This window comes from Chroicocephalus ridibundus, chromosome 13 (genome assembly GCF_963924245.1).
Source record: "Chroicocephalus ridibundus chromosome 13, bChrRid1.1, whole genome shotgun sequence".
Classification (NCBI taxonomy): Eukaryota; Metazoa; Chordata; class Aves; order Charadriiformes; family Laridae; genus Chroicocephalus; species Chroicocephalus ridibundus.
The window spans coordinates 12,770,331-12,787,609 of NC_086296.1; the positions used below are offsets into that span (position 1 = coordinate 12,770,331).

Genomic DNA, 17,279 nt, shown 5'->3' on the forward strand with positions numbered 1-17,279 from the left:
TGGAGGGTTTGCAGCCCCGCGTCCCGGCTGCGGCAGGACGGAGACGGGCGGGGGTTCCCCGCGCTGCCCCGTCCCGTCCCGCCCCGCCCCCAGGAGCCGCCCCCGCCGCTGGGACGGAGGGGTCCTCCGCAGCCACACGGCCCTCGGGCGGTCCGGGCTTTTCTTGCAGTTAAACGACTTTAACTAAATTCGCATTACCCCGGGGAGAACTTCGCTGTGTTCTTACACCGTCATTTCTAGTGTCAGCGAGCCCCATCAGCAAGTGGCATAAAGTCTACAAAGGCATTTCCTCTGATCTGGGCTGAATTTGTCATCTCCTAACCCCAGGGACCTGCTAAATTTAGCAAAATCATCAAAGATTGGCAGAAAATAACCAACTTAAAGCATTTTGGTAGCTCAGGCCCAGACTACTTTGGCTAATTTTTAGCAAGTGATTCAGTCCTTACTGAACATAACTTGAAATCCACTTTGGGGGATGGAGGAGGGGGAGCAAGGAAATGAAACTTTATTATTTCCAAAACCTACTGTATGGGAAAAAAAAACCACCCAAGAACAACCAAACCACAAAGCAAGTAAATAAAGATCTGCTTCTATCATAGTTTTGGAGTTGGTGAGGAAGAGGATGACAGCCTGCACCCTGAAGGGAACAGGCTCTGTTTCTGCTATGCGATACAAGAAAAAAGAACTTTATACCTTCATGGAGCTTCTGCAAAATGGAGAGACTTCTGATCAGGTGAAGGCTGGAGTTGAGATTTTGCTCTGTCTGGCTCCTCCTGAGAGCATTTCATTAATGAAAGTTATAGAAAACAGTAAGGTGTGTTTAGAGCTTTATGAATGAGCTACTTTTGTCACTGGGAGTTTTGCAATTGACTTGGATGGAGCTATGGTTTCCCATCTCTGGATGTCACCCCACAAGATAAAATGCAATCAACACAGCAAAGGCATAAGAAATATAGGTGCAGTATTTTCACTTTCATAGACGTTAATCATCTCTCAGTTGCGTGCATAAAATATAACGTGGAATGAGAATCTGCTGATCTATCAAAACGTCAAAATAAAAGATTCTATATCTTTAGGAAAGAGCAAGAAATGCCAAAGTTACATCTGCTTGCCAATGTACCCATTAGCGTTCAGGCACAAGCTCTTTGTAGCTGTAAAATCTCTGATATGTTTGTTCTCGGGGGACTTCAAGCAGTCACCAGACAAGCTCAGAAGACACAGTTCACATCACACCACAAAATTACTTTTAGGATTGATTTCCGTAGGGACGGAGACCATGGACGTACCCTCTGCATGGGATCGGCATCTTCCAGGGCCACTCAAGCCTTTAATCCATGAGAACACTCAGGGAAACACTGTAATGGCTTAATGAGTTTGCGTACTTGTAGTTGAAACACCCACAGGTAAATAAGAACCTATTGTCAGGCATGTGAATGAGAACATCCAGCTCACACAGGGCAGTTTGAGCCCTTGATGTTGAACATGAACGAGCACAACAAAAAGCTGCTGGCACATTAGCTCTAGAGAGACGGCAAAGTTGTGTGCAGTGATTAGCCAGGGAGACTCAAAACTGGGGTATGAGGAAAGGATGTAGATTCTCACTGTATAAAATCAGACATTTAGTTTAAGTGCCTTTATAGGGGACCTCCAATAGGGTGATTCAGAGACTGGTGGAATTACCAGTCACACCAGGCCAACAACCTGCACTAAATCTTTCTCTGAGGACCGTGAACTGTAGGATGAATCTGGGCTCTGTTAACATGGACCACGTGAATCCCTTCCCAGGTCTCTCAGAGACACAGACCTAATAGTAGAACCTGGGGTTCCTTGCGTGTTTCTAGAAACAGTAAAGTTAATTGTTCAAATGAGGCTGCTAAGGGATGCTAATGGATTGTAAAGAAAGCAAGAGACAGGAAGTGGTGAGATGGGTGGAGCTACAAAAGAAATTATAGATATTCAGTAGCAATTTGTGATAATGAGCACTCATTAAGAGGTTCTCGAGACAAAGGTTCTGTCATGAGGCAGTTATTGTAGCTGAATTTAGTGGTTTGTTTTATGTTGAAGATGGGTTAAAATCCAAGAAGCATATCCTGTTAGGAAAAGATTGATTGAATTTTAAATGGCACTGACTTGTAGCCACTTACCGAGATCACGAAAAAGGAGGTATTCAGCCAACAATTTGGTTTCACAGCCCGCAGTGATGGAGGGTAGTTATATGCCTGAGAACCTGGGAAAGGTTCTTAGAGGAAAGAACCACTGTGCTGAGATGGCTCAGCAGAAAGCTGAGAAAATTATTTAAGAACATTAATTGAGAGTTTTAAGATACAGTTCCATAGAGAACAATCATAAAAACAGCCCTCCAAAAGAATGAGTGAGAATACTCAATATTCTTGCTTAAAGCCTTGCACTTCAAGCTGAGTCTTGAAAAAGAAACTGATCACTGCACAGAGCAGAAATTTTCCCAGGGATATGAGTAAGGCAAGATGCTGGATAAATTGCTTATCATGATGGGCAAAGCAGATGGGCTAGAGACATGACAGTTTCAAGATTATTTTCTTTCAAAGGTTGTCTTACCTTGATTTCAGAGGGTGCTATAGCTTGACAGCAGGATTTGTAAGGCAGAACATGGTCTCTCCACCACACTTGGCTGTATTGCTGGCTGGCAGGACTCTCCTCAAAGACACGTTCATGGCTTGCAGTGGTTCTGGAAAGAAGTTCCAGTGTCTGCACACTCAAGTCAAAAGTCCACCTAAAGATCAAAAATGGTAGTTTAAAGCTCAGAAGTTATTTGGGACTAACACGCATGTTTAGACAACATGATACAAGGAGCTTCACAGCACTAAGAGAGCAGAGTCTCTGCAAATCCTGAGTACTGTGAACTCTTCTCAAGTGTAGAGTCACGCCAGAAGGAGCTGTGAGGACCTTGTACTGCCCTGAGAGACTGGTCAGGTGGCTAGGCCATCAGTGTAAGCTGAGGGAGGCATTTCCAGATCACAGTTCTTGCTGGAACAAGGTGGCAACGTGTCACCAAACTGGCCTTACATAGACTGTGTTTGATTGACACAGTCAATCCTGATGCAGCAAAGCTAGTTACATTCAACAAACCTAATTCAAGATTACACTTTCTTGCACTCCTATGGCAAAAAGGAGCACATTGCTCTTTCCCAACTACTTTTAGGAAAAAAAGAGTGAAAATTTTTAAGTGTGCCCAACAGAGGAATAGTAACCTGACAGTAAGGCAAACAGTCTCTTTCTAAAACAAACTATCTGTTACTTCTCACTACAGCCACACAGCTGCCTATTACTGCCTGTTTCCAACCCTTCTGGGTTATTAAGCAGAAAAAAGGACTACAGAAATAATAAAGGAGACCTGCGAGCAACACTTTTATACTTTTCCAAAGGACTGTTTTCTCTGGATAGATCATGGACTCGGGCCTTTCCGAATACAGCAGACAATATGTTCACAGGAACCTTTCTCCACCCAGCCTTAAATACCACTTTCAGGGAAGGAGGTCACAGTAACATCAATGGCCACGTAAGGCCCCAAACTGAGTTCTACTTATCTCAAGAAAAAAATCCTCCCAAGCATCTTCCAACATTTAGCCATACTTTATCCTTCCTGAGAGGACAGTAAACCTGGCTACCTTGTAATCCCAAGGGAAGAGAAAACTACAAACCGGAAATCAAGTAATTCAAAGTCTAAAGTTCTCACACTGTATCCATTGCACAGTAATTTAAAAATTCTTCATATACTTCATCACAATATCTCATGATAGTAAAAGCCATCCCTGTTTTACTAATGGAAGCAAGCCCACGGGGATTAAAGCAGAGCTGGTACTTCTGTCACATAGCTCAATGCTCTGACCCTCCTCCTCCCCAAAAGGGGGATCACCTCCAGATGGGACACATGAGATTGGATGGAGGCCTCCCATATTCCAAAAAGCAGTATTGCAGCTTGTTTTAATAACTGCTTGTACATAAGTATTCTTCTATAAGGAAGCAGGAGAAAACTAATCCACCCTTTTATTTTTAAAGACAATTCTGTATCTGGTCATTCTGGTCTTGACAAGTATGCAGGAGCATCCCTTCTCTGCCTGCTGTTTGTTCTCATGATTGTCAGGCCATTTAGCAACACTTCACAAACTCAAAGACAGTGGCGTTGAAGGAACAAAGACAGAATCGCATTATTGGTTCTTGTTGCTAATAAGTTATAAAGAAATCTGTGTCACCCAAGCAGCTGTTGGAGGGAAATGACTCCCTGTCTGTTCCCAGTCAGCAACGCCAAACAAACCAGTGTCTCCAGGGTTCTCCAGCTTTTCCTCTTTGCAGGCTTACTGCTAAATCAGTCCTTTCTTCTGTACATCTTGTACATTTCAGTATCCAAATTTGCTTTGTACTGATACGTCTTTGCTTAGAAGCCTCTATTTATAATGAACTCAGGTGAACCGTCTCTTTTACTTCTGCCTGAACTTCAGCTGCAGAAAACATCCCCCCCCCGCCTTTTTTTTTTTTTTTTGAGCCTTAAGCCCAAATACCTCCACAGTTTGGGGTTTTCAAGTTTTGGACCAGAACTCTGTGCCCAGTGCTTATTGTTAAGAGAAAAGCCATATTTCTGATTCTATTCATTTAGAGTTGAACAAAAGTTACAGAGAATCCCGAATGGGGTAAGATACAGGAGAAAAGCTGCCCTGGTTGTTACTGATCTTCAGATAAACCTTCGTAATTTTACTTGGTTGGCTCCTAGGAGACAACTTATTACAAACGCAGAATGTTTATGTGAGTGTAACATTGTGTCCTGAACTCAGAACAAGGAATAAAGTAACTCAGAATATGGAATAGGGAAGTAGCCTCAGTGTGACAACAGGGAATACACTACTATTAACCACCAGAAAACTTGGATAAAAATTGGGATTATGTTAATGACTAAAACAGGTACAGCAGATGACTAAGCAGTACTAAGGAATGCAGGACTATCACAGCTTCAAGAAGTGCAAAAAGAAAGAAATCTATTGTAATTCTTTGTGTTGGCCCCAACACAGCTGTACCATGAAGGTTGCTGGCCAGCTTTGAGAAGGAGCCATTATGCTTTTGGGTTTAGATGTTTTGATATCTCCTAGCTGCTCTTTGGGTGATTATGTTGCTGTATAGTGGAGCTTGTAGATAGAAGCAATTTGTACAGACACATTGAAAGCACTAAACATACTTAAGCATGAAAAGAAATGAGAACGGAGAGATTTGGGAGGCTGCTTAAGGCTGCTTACTGCTACCTATAATTTAGTGAGTATTTGGATCAAATGAGTATTTGGATCAAACTCTTCGGTATGCAAAGAAAATTATTGTAATGAGCTATCATAAAGACAGTTGTTCCTAGCGCTGAAGTAAGTTTCTCTATTGACAGTATCACAGAATTCCATCCAGGCAGTGCTGGATAATGTCAAACTGAAAACCCTTTATCCAGGAGACAGAAACTAAGCTTACCTGAGGGCCCTTAAATTCCAGTTCATTCAGTGGGAGCCTAGCAAAAGTGTTATTAACGTATGAGGTTGAATCAGATAGGTACAGTTTACTGGTTTTCATACGTGTTAAACGTTCACACAGTTATACTTTTCCTAAGACAGGGAGTATTATTTAACTGAATACTGTAGTCAAGGAGTTACAAGAATAATTTTGGTAGTGATTTCTCATGGAAGGCACAGTAGCATGTGGAGTTATAAGACAACAGAGACAACTTGTCTGAAAAGTCTTTCTTTTCCGTAAGAAACAGATAAGAATCAATATCTGTGCATGGCACAAATGTTGAATCAAGAGGTCTAGCTACCCTGTAAGTCTCTGCTGTAAACACGTGAGAATATTCAGGAATCAAAGACTAAGTTCCTTTGGCTTTTTTTTTTTTTTGCCAACTTGCATATATTTGCATTACATTGCACTTCAAGAATTAATTTAGACCTTTCCCTAAAGTCTTTTCATATCACTGTCATTATTTCTTCTAGCATATAACCAGCTAGGGCACAATAGGGGCATCTCTCATTTTTCTGGCTTTTGAAGTGGACAGAGTTTAATATGTGTCATATTAAATAGTAAAAAGCGTAATGGCTGGAAGGATGCATGTTCCCTTCCTTAAAATGGTGGATTACGACTCTTTTTGCTATTGTATTTCTGTGGGTATTACTGAGTCAGCATTGTCTGTGGGGCTGATGCATTATTCCACCACTGGGATTGGTGTACGCTGATGCTGTAATAGGTATTGTTAGAGAAATGCTTTTCTTAGTTTAAATATAACTTTGCAATTTTACCCTTGCAGCTGTATAGGGTTATTTTTCATTTTGGATTGTAACTGTGGGCTGTGGCTTTGCAAGCATCAAAGGTCTGTGATGAGCTGTTAACTTGGGTAAATTATTCATGGTAAATAAATATGTGAACAGGGAAATGTTCAGATAAAAATGAAAGCTTCCTTCACAGTCTGAAATTGTTTTTTTCATTCGCTGATACCTTCTGAAGTACTATCATAATTTGAAGCCAATAAATAAGTTGACCGTGCAAACCTGCTAGCACATAAAGACATCTTCACATGTGTTTAAATGTTTTTCACGATCTGTCCTTTTCCATTTTATCTCTCGGCTTCTGACCTATCTGATTTAGGCACATAGCAACATTAAAGGATCTGTTACACCAGCTCAGACAGCAATGGGCATCTGCTCAGTGCTGGGTGACTTGTGTTGTGCTGTAAGAAGCCCTTGTTTTATCTCAGCGTTCCATTTCCCTGCAAATGAGTTCATGTTCTTGGAAGTTTTTCTCCTTGTGACTGACGAGACAGTCTGTTGTGGCAGTCCTTCTGCAGCACTGAAACGGCAGGGTTTATCTTACCTCACTTTAACCATCTGAAAAGAGAGCATCACAGCTCAAGCTAAGTCAAATTCCCTTTACAATCCACATGGAGAGGAATGCACCCAAAGTGAGCTTGCATGCTTTAGGATTAAAAGTTAGGGGAGATGAATCCCAAAACACAGGCACGGCTATATCGTTCTTTGGCTGGACTAGGTCAGTTAGGCTACTTACAAGTAGGGTAGGGCTTGAACCAAAAGGCTAAATGCACCCATTAGGGAAAGTCTGGATCTGGACTCAGATCTGAACTCGTGGAATAATCTGAATACTAATTGTGCTATAAATTATTAATATACTTAGCAATTTTCCACTGTGTAGCATATCCCATAGGAACCATCTCTCCTCTCACCCATATACACATGTACTCTTCTCTCATTAAGGATTCCCAAATACAGTAATTTGAACAGTTATCAAATTTAGATCTGACTGATCAATGCCATTCCACCTTTATTTCAACGTAATTACAGTGGCCTAGAGCACACTGGTGAACATGGCCCAGAACTCATTTAACTATTACTTCAGGAGATCATTTAATGGGAAACAAGCAGCTGAGACACTGTTTCTGGGATATGAAACCCACCAGGAAATAACCTGGATGCAGACATAATAGGACATGATTGTTTTCCTAATTTATACATTACATTTATCACAATTCAAAAAAACCTGTTCAAATATATAAACTCAGCGTTCAGTTTTGTCCTGTGATGTCAAGTCAAGTTGCAGTACAGACAAAGTTCCTGACTGGATAGACACCAGCACATCAGACTGATAAATATGCAAATGTTTTATTTTGGGACAGAATTGCCATGCTACGCTCCACAGCTGTCAAAAATCCAGATGCAATACTGTCCCAGAAAAAATGCCCCTTGGCGGGCTACTCAGAAGACTGAGCTATCCATGTACTTCTAGCCAGGTGATTTCTCTTAGCCCCCTCTATAGCTAACAGCAAGAGAACTGCTTCTGCAGTTCTTCGTGGTATAGGTACTTCTGGATTCTTGTGTGGGTGAAGGGCTTCTCGCCCCCTTTAGCTATAGAGGGGGCTGTAACCGTAGAGAAAGACTATCTGGCTAATGTTCCTTGCCTATGATGGAGAAGTCTGATTGCCCACTGAGAATCCCTCACACAGTTTCCATACTAAATGATTATTTTGTTTAATAATTCCAGTATTTTCTTTTTATACTCCTGCATGAGAAAATCTAGTAATTCTCTTGTGGAATTTGGAGAGGGCTTGTTAAAAAGTTGAATAATATTCAGCCCTTGCTCATGTCCTGGATTCTTTTTACAAGTACATATATTCCCCCCACCCCGCCCAAGAACAAAAGCTTGCTTTTTTGGCATTTTTACCTCAGCCACTTAGATTATATGGGTCACAGTTCTTCCTCTTTTCCTACAACAAATGGGAACAGTTGGACATTATAATCTTCCTTCCACACTTTTTGTGCAAAGTTTTCATTACAGACCATACGTATTTCCCTTAGCTGCAACTTGCCCTACTTTGTAAACATGGTTTGAACAACCATAGGTAGGAAATGGCCTCTTAAACGCAAGTATTTGTTAGAATATTATGAGAAATGCTCTAATAAGCTATCTGTGCAAGACAACGTTTTAATGACTGTTATTGTAATCTGGCACTAGAAATAAATTAGATGCCCCAGTTGTCAACCATGATGGGTTCTTTTAAAAATCCACTACAATTTACAACACAATGACTAAATCCATCACATATAGTTGGGTAAAATTTACAGTGTAATGTAGTAAAATATAGCCACCCTAATAAAAAGCCATATAAGTCATTTAGAAAAGAAACAACCATTTGCCAGAAAAAAAAAAAAGAAGGACACGTCAACAAAGAGAAAAGGCTTTCTTTTTCAGCCTTTCCCTACTTTAGGGTCTAATCCTGCCCCTGTGAGAAGCACTGCAACAGCCTAGTTCAACAATGGAAAATCAGAATCATGAAAACAGACATCGTTAATCAGGACTGACACCATTGAAAATAATGTAATCGCGTGGGGCTGATGCAGTAATCAGTATAAAACCTGCAGATTTGTGCAGCTACAGCATGCCAGCTCCTTTGGAGGGCGTATTCTGATGGGAAAGAATTAGCTTTACAGTTGCTTTGCTTTGTGAGAGAGCAAATTCTTTCCCTTCCAGTGGAATACACCCTTTATTTCCCTTCTTGACTGCAGAATAAGCTAGGATCTGACTTCTATTTCTTAAGACTTTGCTTTAGTATGGAAATGGCCACTTACTGCAAAGAGGAAGAGAGTCACAGTCAGCTGTAGTGGCATCCTCAAAACATGGAACTTAGTTGCTGGTTCAATGGGGTGAATGCTGCAGTTTCCGTGCCCTTCTAGCCCAGCAACAAAGGAGTATTCCTCACTTCTCACTGTTGAAAGGGCTCCTGAACGAATATCCTTTCTGCTTCCTGTTACCCTGATGAATAGACAGATACAACTTCAAATGTGCTACAGTGACACTGGTATGTTGGACTATTACCCAACAGTCTCAACTCTTCCCTCCCTCTCCAGTTTTGCCATAAAACAAAAGCCTCAGGTAGACCAAAATGTATCTACATCCCATCTTTGACATTGGCCAATGACAGATGATTAAGAGTACAAGAAACAAGGCAATTTCAGGGTGTTTCAGGCCCTGATATGTCCTCTCAGCTTCTTGCAATCAGCTGTTTATGATCTTTTCAGGAGGAGGTTAGACATTGATTTCTTTCAGCTTCAGTTAAATCAAGAAAGCCAAGGTTTTGTTAAGGAAAAACAAACACCCAAATACCGGGCTGCAAATGTAAAAATAGGAAGAAATTACATTTCCTACCCAGAAGAACTGAGGCATGGAACAAGCCATGCTGACCCTTGTGTGGGTTATAACAGAAGTGGAGAGGGGAAGATGTCTGCTTCCAAAAACTGTTCTTCCAGCTTCTCTAAATGATGAGCCTGGTGGGCTGGTTAAGGTCACCTTCCCTGACACAGAGCCTGCTACGACTTTCAAAGGTGTGATTCAGTTACAGACAAAGTAGGAAAGATTAAGCTTTACTTCCACTCATTACATTCCAGGCAGTGGATGAAGAACAGTCTATCTACATCCGGGGTCATTATTTCTACTTTGATGATTCAAAACAGCTCTGATATTTTCCACAAGCCAGCCCTTAACAGTACTAAATCATTACTGAGACATGCTTCCCAGTAAAATGCCCCTCGAAGGCACCCCTAAGCTTTTAGCATCCAGAAAGAGGAATGTCTGTAGGTTGAGAAGTAGGATGGGGACTTCAGCAAAACAAATGGGTCAGTACAGAAACCTCTCTGCTATTGAACAACTGAAGGATTTGTCCAGATCAATGACCACATGCCCTTCATACAAGTCCAGCACTCATCCTTCTTAGGAAGCTGCTTTTAGACATATGAGAAGAAATCTCACCAGAGATCGGAAATTAAGGTTGGGGTATCTAAGAATCCTTCCCAGCTGCATTCCTTCTGTCACATCTTTTTTCCCCCCCTCTTTGACCCCTTTCTGTCAGTAGTTGGTCAGCTTTTCTACTGGGAAATGTATTTTTATTTTGCTTAGTGTAGGCTTGCTGCATAACAAAACGTATAGCTACAGTTAGTGCCTTGGGGGAAAAAAAAAAAAGAAAAAAAAAGACTGAGCTGCTGGTTACAAGATCAGCCTTTGCACTTGTCACAACAACCTATTCTGATTTTACAGTAATCAATGCTCAACAGGGTCAATAAGAAACTTTCTACTGACCTTAATAGGAGCTGGAACTGCAATGCTACAACAGTGATATTTATTAAAACTTAGCAAAACAAATTGCTGTTATTAATGTGCAAGGCCAAATATAGTTGCATCTCTTTAACATGCTGATATAGTGCAATTAATTTTCAAGACAGCAGAACAAAGTATTGATACATAAAGCCGCCATTCCAATTAGAAAGACATATCCCGATTTTTGAATACCCATACAATGATTGTGACATTTATTTAGAATAAAACAGCCTGTCTCCAAGAGACAGAAGTGTTTATTTTACAATCCCTCTTTATAATATGCTGCTTTTTATGTCCAATATAAAACACAGTGGGAGTATTGTTGTTAATATAATAGGATGGTTGACTTCTTTTCTACCACAGTGAAATCTTTCCTATGAAAAGAGTAGGGATGACAATTTCAGAACCATTGTGAAGTGGAAGGGAGGGGTGAATGGTGGGAGAGGTATTACTTATTACTTTAATTGATGAGTTTTCCTGTAACGCTTGTCAGCCTAATATCTAAGCAATTCTCATGCAACAGTAACTTTCTCCCCTGCTTCTAGTGAAACCCACAAAAATGTTCTTATTTCAGTTTCAGAGAGGTGTAATCTGAGGAGGGTGGGGTATGGATGATACTGGGAACACATCAGGCAGTGGGAAACAGGATCAAGATTCTTTGTCTGTGAGTTCAGTGTCTGAATCCCCCAAACATCCCTCTGCTGCATGAAGCAAGTGACCAACCCAAGCTTGCAAGGTTTGTTTTGGCTAATGGAATTTGTGAATGACTGGCCCATTAGCTGAAATTGTAAAATACCGTAACAGAATTGGAGAAAGGATGAGTGGACAGAACACTAATCCAGCAGCTCTACCACGCACTATGTCGACCTTTAGCAAATTGCTTGGACTCTTGGTACATCCCATCTCCAATGTGTCAAATGGGTTACTTTGAACCCACCTTGCAAGGGTCTACTGAAGCAGTGAGTTGAAGATTGAGAGATGTTCATGGAAGTATTTGGGAGAATTCAAGAGGTCTGCAGGAAAAAACCCAAAAGTTTTAAAAAGCCCAAGTCTTTTCTTATCTGGGTATGGACCTCTAACATCTTTGTACTGTTTCAGTCCTTTATACTGGCAGACAAACACTTGAATAGGGTTGAGGATCTTACATGAGGAAACTGTAGCTTTCTCAGGAAGCAGCAAAAGGGAAGGCACTATTTTGCTCCAGAGGAGCTCTTCTCCACCTCAAAGCAGCAGTTTTCATTAGGCTGGTGCCAGAGGAGGAGAAAAGAGGATTTATTTTCTTTCTAGAGGAGTCCCTTTTGTTACCTGGTGGCACTAGGAGAGAGAAGAACCACTGTCAAACAGAATCCTACATAAGATGTTTCATAATCCCACAAAAACATTAGAGACCCTAACGTTCAGCATTGGCATCCTGCTTTGGGACCTCAAAGAGCTGCTCAGACATTAGCTAATTACACTTGGCACAATCATCTCATCTTACATGCAGACAGACACATTAGGTCACACAGTTGGCTGGTATAAAGTTTTGATTTTGGCAGGATTGCTCATGTACTCCAGCTGAGGACAAGACCCTTTGTTTCCATTTCTTATACGTAAGGAAAACTCACAACCTTTTATCTGCAGTTTCATATAGTGAGGAAGGACCAAGGCGAAGGTTTCACCATGTGTAACCACAGTTCAACCAGGAGGTTCCAAGATGCTAAATTAAGAGTTCTTTTTGTTTGCATGTAGTATCAGCTGTTACCACAGGGTAACACAACAGCACCGATAATGAAACTTGACTCAGATCATGGTGAAATGATCCCAAAAGAACAGCACAATTGAGGTTTCTCAAAACCCATGGAGGGCTGCAAGGAAGTTAGACAAAATGGAAGAATACATTGAACAGCAGAGTTGAGGTCTCACAGGTCAGAATGCGACTTCATCCTGCTCATCTGGCAGAAGCAATGCCGCCGATTTCGCTGGGCACTAGATCAATCCTACAGAATTTTGGAGGGAAGTTTGCCACTGGATTTTGAGATGGAGGGAAAGAAAAGCCTGGGCAGGGGGAAAATATAGCTTCACTACCTGTACAAATGCTAGCTTATCACTGCCACATAGAATGAGAAAGGTGGGAGTTTAACAGAACTTTAAGAGCTTGCTTTTCTCTGACGGCTGTAAGTCAAAGAAATCTGTGTTCTTGGCTCTTTTCCTGAAAAACATTTCTCTCTTGATAATGGGGGGAGGGGGACAAAATAAGGCCATTAATCAATAACATATTGTACACATCAGTGGTCACTGTACTCACCTGGACCCTAAGCTGGCCTTGCTTCCCCTTATCACGGCTGAAGGATCAACAGCATTTCTCGCCAGTGGGTCCTCTGGAAGCTTTGCCAGGCAGGTAAGCAGCTCATTAAGATCATCAGCTTAAAAGGTCACTGGCTTACTGACTCCATCACCCAGCAGTTGTGACCCACCATGAAACATACAGTTAAGCCCAGACAGGTTCACAAAGGTCATGTACTTATCACTGTCTGCAAGTTCAGGGGTGTCATTCTACTGTCTTACCCAGCAGAGCAATGGCAAACATACGCTAATGTAATTGGGGAAAAACATATCTTCAGGTGAAAATCTGTGAAATGCATCTAAAGATGCTTGTTTTTTCAATATTGATTTTAATAAGGCAAGAATTAACTCAATCACAGAATAACTACAGAATAAACTCAATGCAAAAATAAAACATCTGAATTACAAAAAAGAATTCATGCAGGAAAAAAAAGGAATTGTCTTAAAGCTCACAACTATCCTGGGCTTGGGATATTTTTCATGAAGGAGGGTTAAAATGAAGGGCAGAGACAATGCTACTTATTTATGGCAATCAGTATATCTGTACTGAGTAGCTGCTTGTTATGCTGTAGGTATTGTTAGAGGAATATCTGAAGAAACGACCTGTCTTGTGATTAGAAACTCAGTCTTCATCCTGCATAGTTAGATGAGATTGAAATTTGATGGTGAGCCCAAGACTTCATACAGGAAGAAGCAACAGTATTTAGCTTTTATTTTCTATGGCCAACTGCGGCTAGCAGAGCACCGTAGAGGGACAAGTTTCAGTTGTGCAAGAGTGGTCAGTGGGACTTCCTGAAGTTACCTCCCCTTCCCTAGTCTTCCTTGAAGGCAGATCTCAACACGCGGTACTTTTTTGCTTGAAGACAGTTGTAGCTGGAAACCATCTCATCTGTCTTTTTTGATTAAACAGTGGAGGACTCCCTACTGAGGGGGGCTACTCTTGTCTGAAACCACTCGTTGAAATCCTCTTCTGGCATCTGCACAATATTTTCACGTACAAACTGAAACAGAAAAAGGTTCTTTCCTGAGCTTTTGATTTATATGTAAGAGAGAGATAACCTATGGGAAACTATGAGCATTGTAACAACAAAACAAACGTAATGGCTTCTGCAAACAGTTAGTATAGTGTTTTATATCACCAAAACATTTTTAATGCAACTTTCAGAACAGCTGGATATGCTCTAAAATAAATTAAAAGGAAAGCTACAATCTCCATCGCAATTTATATCCCGAATCCTTCCAGGTCAAGTTTTTCTGTTTTAAACTTGCAGCTGTCTTCTACCTACCATTGCAGTACATACATTAAAGCAACTTGAAGTTAACTAAGAACTTCATCTGGAATGTCTATCAGTGTTAGCCAGGTCATATTCAAGTAATGCTCTTCTTGCTCCTAAAATACAACAATTTCCTTTATCTATTCCAGTCAGAAGGAGCACCAGGGTCCTCCTTCCTCTGTGGCTGTTTTTGAAAGATGTATAAATAAATAGATAGGAGATTCAGCTATGCTCACGTGTTTTTCTCTATTACTATTGTACTGATATGAGGGATCAAAATGCAAAAGGGAACAGAATGGAAACAGCAAAGAAATAGATCTAAAACCAGCAAGCAAAAGAGGCTTATATATGGAACATCAAGGCAAGGCTGCCTCTCTCATTAGTGACTATGCAAATTAGGGCACAAGACAGAATGGCTATTTTTATGAGACATCAAGAAAATACAGGTAATCTGATCTCGACATCTTGGGTGCTAAATCTTTGCTTTTTTAAGGTATGATAACACCCAATATAGGCAAGATGCACAATAACCTGCTCCCTCTCAGAAACTTCTGTTGGTCTTATAATTAGGGGAGATAACTGTGATGAGAACAAAAACCACAAGGTGGCATCATTGCCATTTTTTGTAAGTTAGTTACCTGGTTGGACTACATAGCAGTATACATTCTAAATGTATTTTTCTCTTTCTTGTGTCCTTCCTCTTCTGCCAGTTGCTTCTAGAACTACAAGAACTGAGCCCCACTTAACATCTTGAGAAGCAGATATTTTTTAACGTTGCTGAAGCAAAACAAAGATATCTGCTGAGATCCTGGATCAGTGACGTAATACAACACTTGAATAGCTCATGGATGTAACTATTGGGAATGACAGGCCTTTTCAGGGCACAAGAAGTTAATGTTTCTCTTCAAGTATCCTAACAATTTACGACAGATGTCACTTTCACTGTGGTGGTAAATAAATCAACAATGACATCCTATTAAGATGATACTGATTAATAATCCAATGCTTGTTATAACATCTTTCTTCTGAGGAGTTCAAAGTGCCTTGTAAAAGGTGAATAACAGCATCTTCATTTAGTGAGATCCTAAATGATTTCATCTGGTAACTTTCCACTGCATGAATTTCACCCATAGGTGCCTGCTCTTCCCACCCTCATCACACAGAGAATCAAGAACTGGACTCATCTCACCTCCACAGCTGCAGCAATTTCTGGAGAACACAGCTCCCACACCTGCAGATCAGCCAGAGCCTTAAGAAAGGTGTCTGGAGAAATTTTCAAATCAGCAGTCTTGCCATATTTTTCCAGTTTCTTTAAGATTTTCTGTACTTTACAGTCACTTTTCACAGACTCTGGGAGTCTGGCAAGCAATACAGGAAACCTTTAGCAGAAAGAAGAGCAATAAAAGAGAAGCCATGGGAACAAATGCATATCTGATTAATAACTCTGGGTTTGCCTGGCATTTCTGCCACTTCACTGCCTCCATAACTTCCGCAGGAAAAAAATGGCTCTTTGGGGAATGCAATACTCAGTGTAACTCTGAGTGAATAATGTGAAAGAGCTTTACTTTATTGGACTTGTGCACCAATTCCCTTTGCAGGGCATTGAAATAGATGCTGCTTCATTGTTCATTTAAATTTTGGATGACAAACTTGGGTATGTAAGGAAATAATAAAATCCTAACAAATGTTTCCATTTTACTACAGATTTGTCCTCTTCATCTTTTCTCTATTTATTTTGTTTAGCCTCTACGGATTTTCCAGTGCAATCAGTCGCTGATCTGACACACTTTCGGATTCTCTTTACTATCCCTTTTCCCTGTGCTATCATCATTCTCCTCTCTCTCTGTGCTGTCATAAAAATCACTGATGTAAGTGTACTGTAACACGCAGTCTTTACCATTTCACTCTGAATATAGAGATTCAGAAGGAGAATTACACATTACAATAAAAATAAAACTCTTGTGAAAAGACTACTTTTTTTTTTTTTAATGTTCTGCATAAATTCTGCAGTGCGGCTTTGACAGTTCTGAAGACTGATGTTCCAAACCTTTCTAGACTGTGCACGACTACGGTGTACTGTGGCTTTCATTGCCAAGGGCTGAGAATTTGGCAACACATCAAGCAAGAAATGCTGCCTCCCTCCAATTTAGGATACACGTTACTGGGACAGTAGGAGAGGGGTGAGAAACTTCCTCCTTAAACCAGTAAAAAAGGAAACACGTAGGTTCTCATCTTCACTAGGGCCAGTTCTATACTCAGTAGTACACTGCTGGTATGGGTATGGCTGTGCAGTCAACTCATTATCAGTGGCTAGATTACCCAGGTTACCATAATCTTGTCACACACAGGCCTTTTATAACCCATCCGTACATTAGGATATTTTATTTGAGAAAGGAAGCCATGCTTAGCGTACTTTTGTACTGCATTCTTCGTATTTTATATTATTTTGGGGTTTTCTCACTTCACGAGAGAGATAAGAAAACTAGACTGACAGCATATACTAGCAAAGCGTTCCTACTGTGATTCAGCTTTCTGGGCAAGGCAGTGTTTGCAAGGGTACGGGAAAAAGAGGCCCTATTGTAAATGAAACAAGTGGTATGGTAAAAGCAATTTCTCTGTCATGACTTGCGTCTCCACAAGGGGGTTGCCCAGCCTTGTCAGAGATTTCACTCTTCATTCCCCTGGTGGATAGTGCTTTGCACAGCAGGCCTGGCATAGAAAGCTAAACTCGTCTAACTATGCAGGCATAGTCAAAGCAAGACAGCCTCCTCACTAGGGAAGCACTATTTTCATATGAAGCAACAGTGAACTTGTAGTACTATTCTTGCATAGGGGGAAAAGTAAAAAGCCATATTGGTATAGTCGCCTTTATATTCATAGAGGTTTGTCCAAATCAACGCTTCTCCTCGCGGAACTAAGTATAAAAACAAAACTCCATCCACTCCAGTTTCAGGGCTTATTTAGGTGCCAGATCTTAACTTTGTGGGACAGCTGGAGCATATATGTTTGACAACTAAAACTGGAATT

The 17,279-nt window shown here is 40.8% G+C and overlaps 1 protein-coding gene across 1 annotated transcript in view; it reads right to left on the reverse strand.

Annotated features, from left to right (window-relative positions):
* Positions 1-110: 110 nt before the first annotated feature.
* CCDC60 (coiled-coil domain containing 60) overlaps positions 111-17,279 on the reverse strand; it is an 84,182-nt gene continuing 67,013 nt past the window's right edge. The window contains exons 13-18 of the mRNA XM_063351371.1: positions 15,442-15,631; positions 12,941-13,979; positions 9,132-9,315; positions 2,575-2,749; positions 2,145-2,282; positions 111-773 (exon numbers count right to left, since the gene is read on the reverse strand). Coding sequence (XP_063207441.1) covers positions 13,881-13,979; positions 15,442-15,631 — 289 coding nt within the window. The 3' untranslated portion in view covers positions 111-773; positions 2,145-2,282; positions 2,575-2,749; positions 9,132-9,315; positions 12,941-13,880. The remainder of the gene's footprint in view (positions 774-2,144; positions 2,283-2,574; positions 2,750-9,131; positions 9,316-12,940; positions 13,980-15,441; positions 15,632-17,279) is intronic.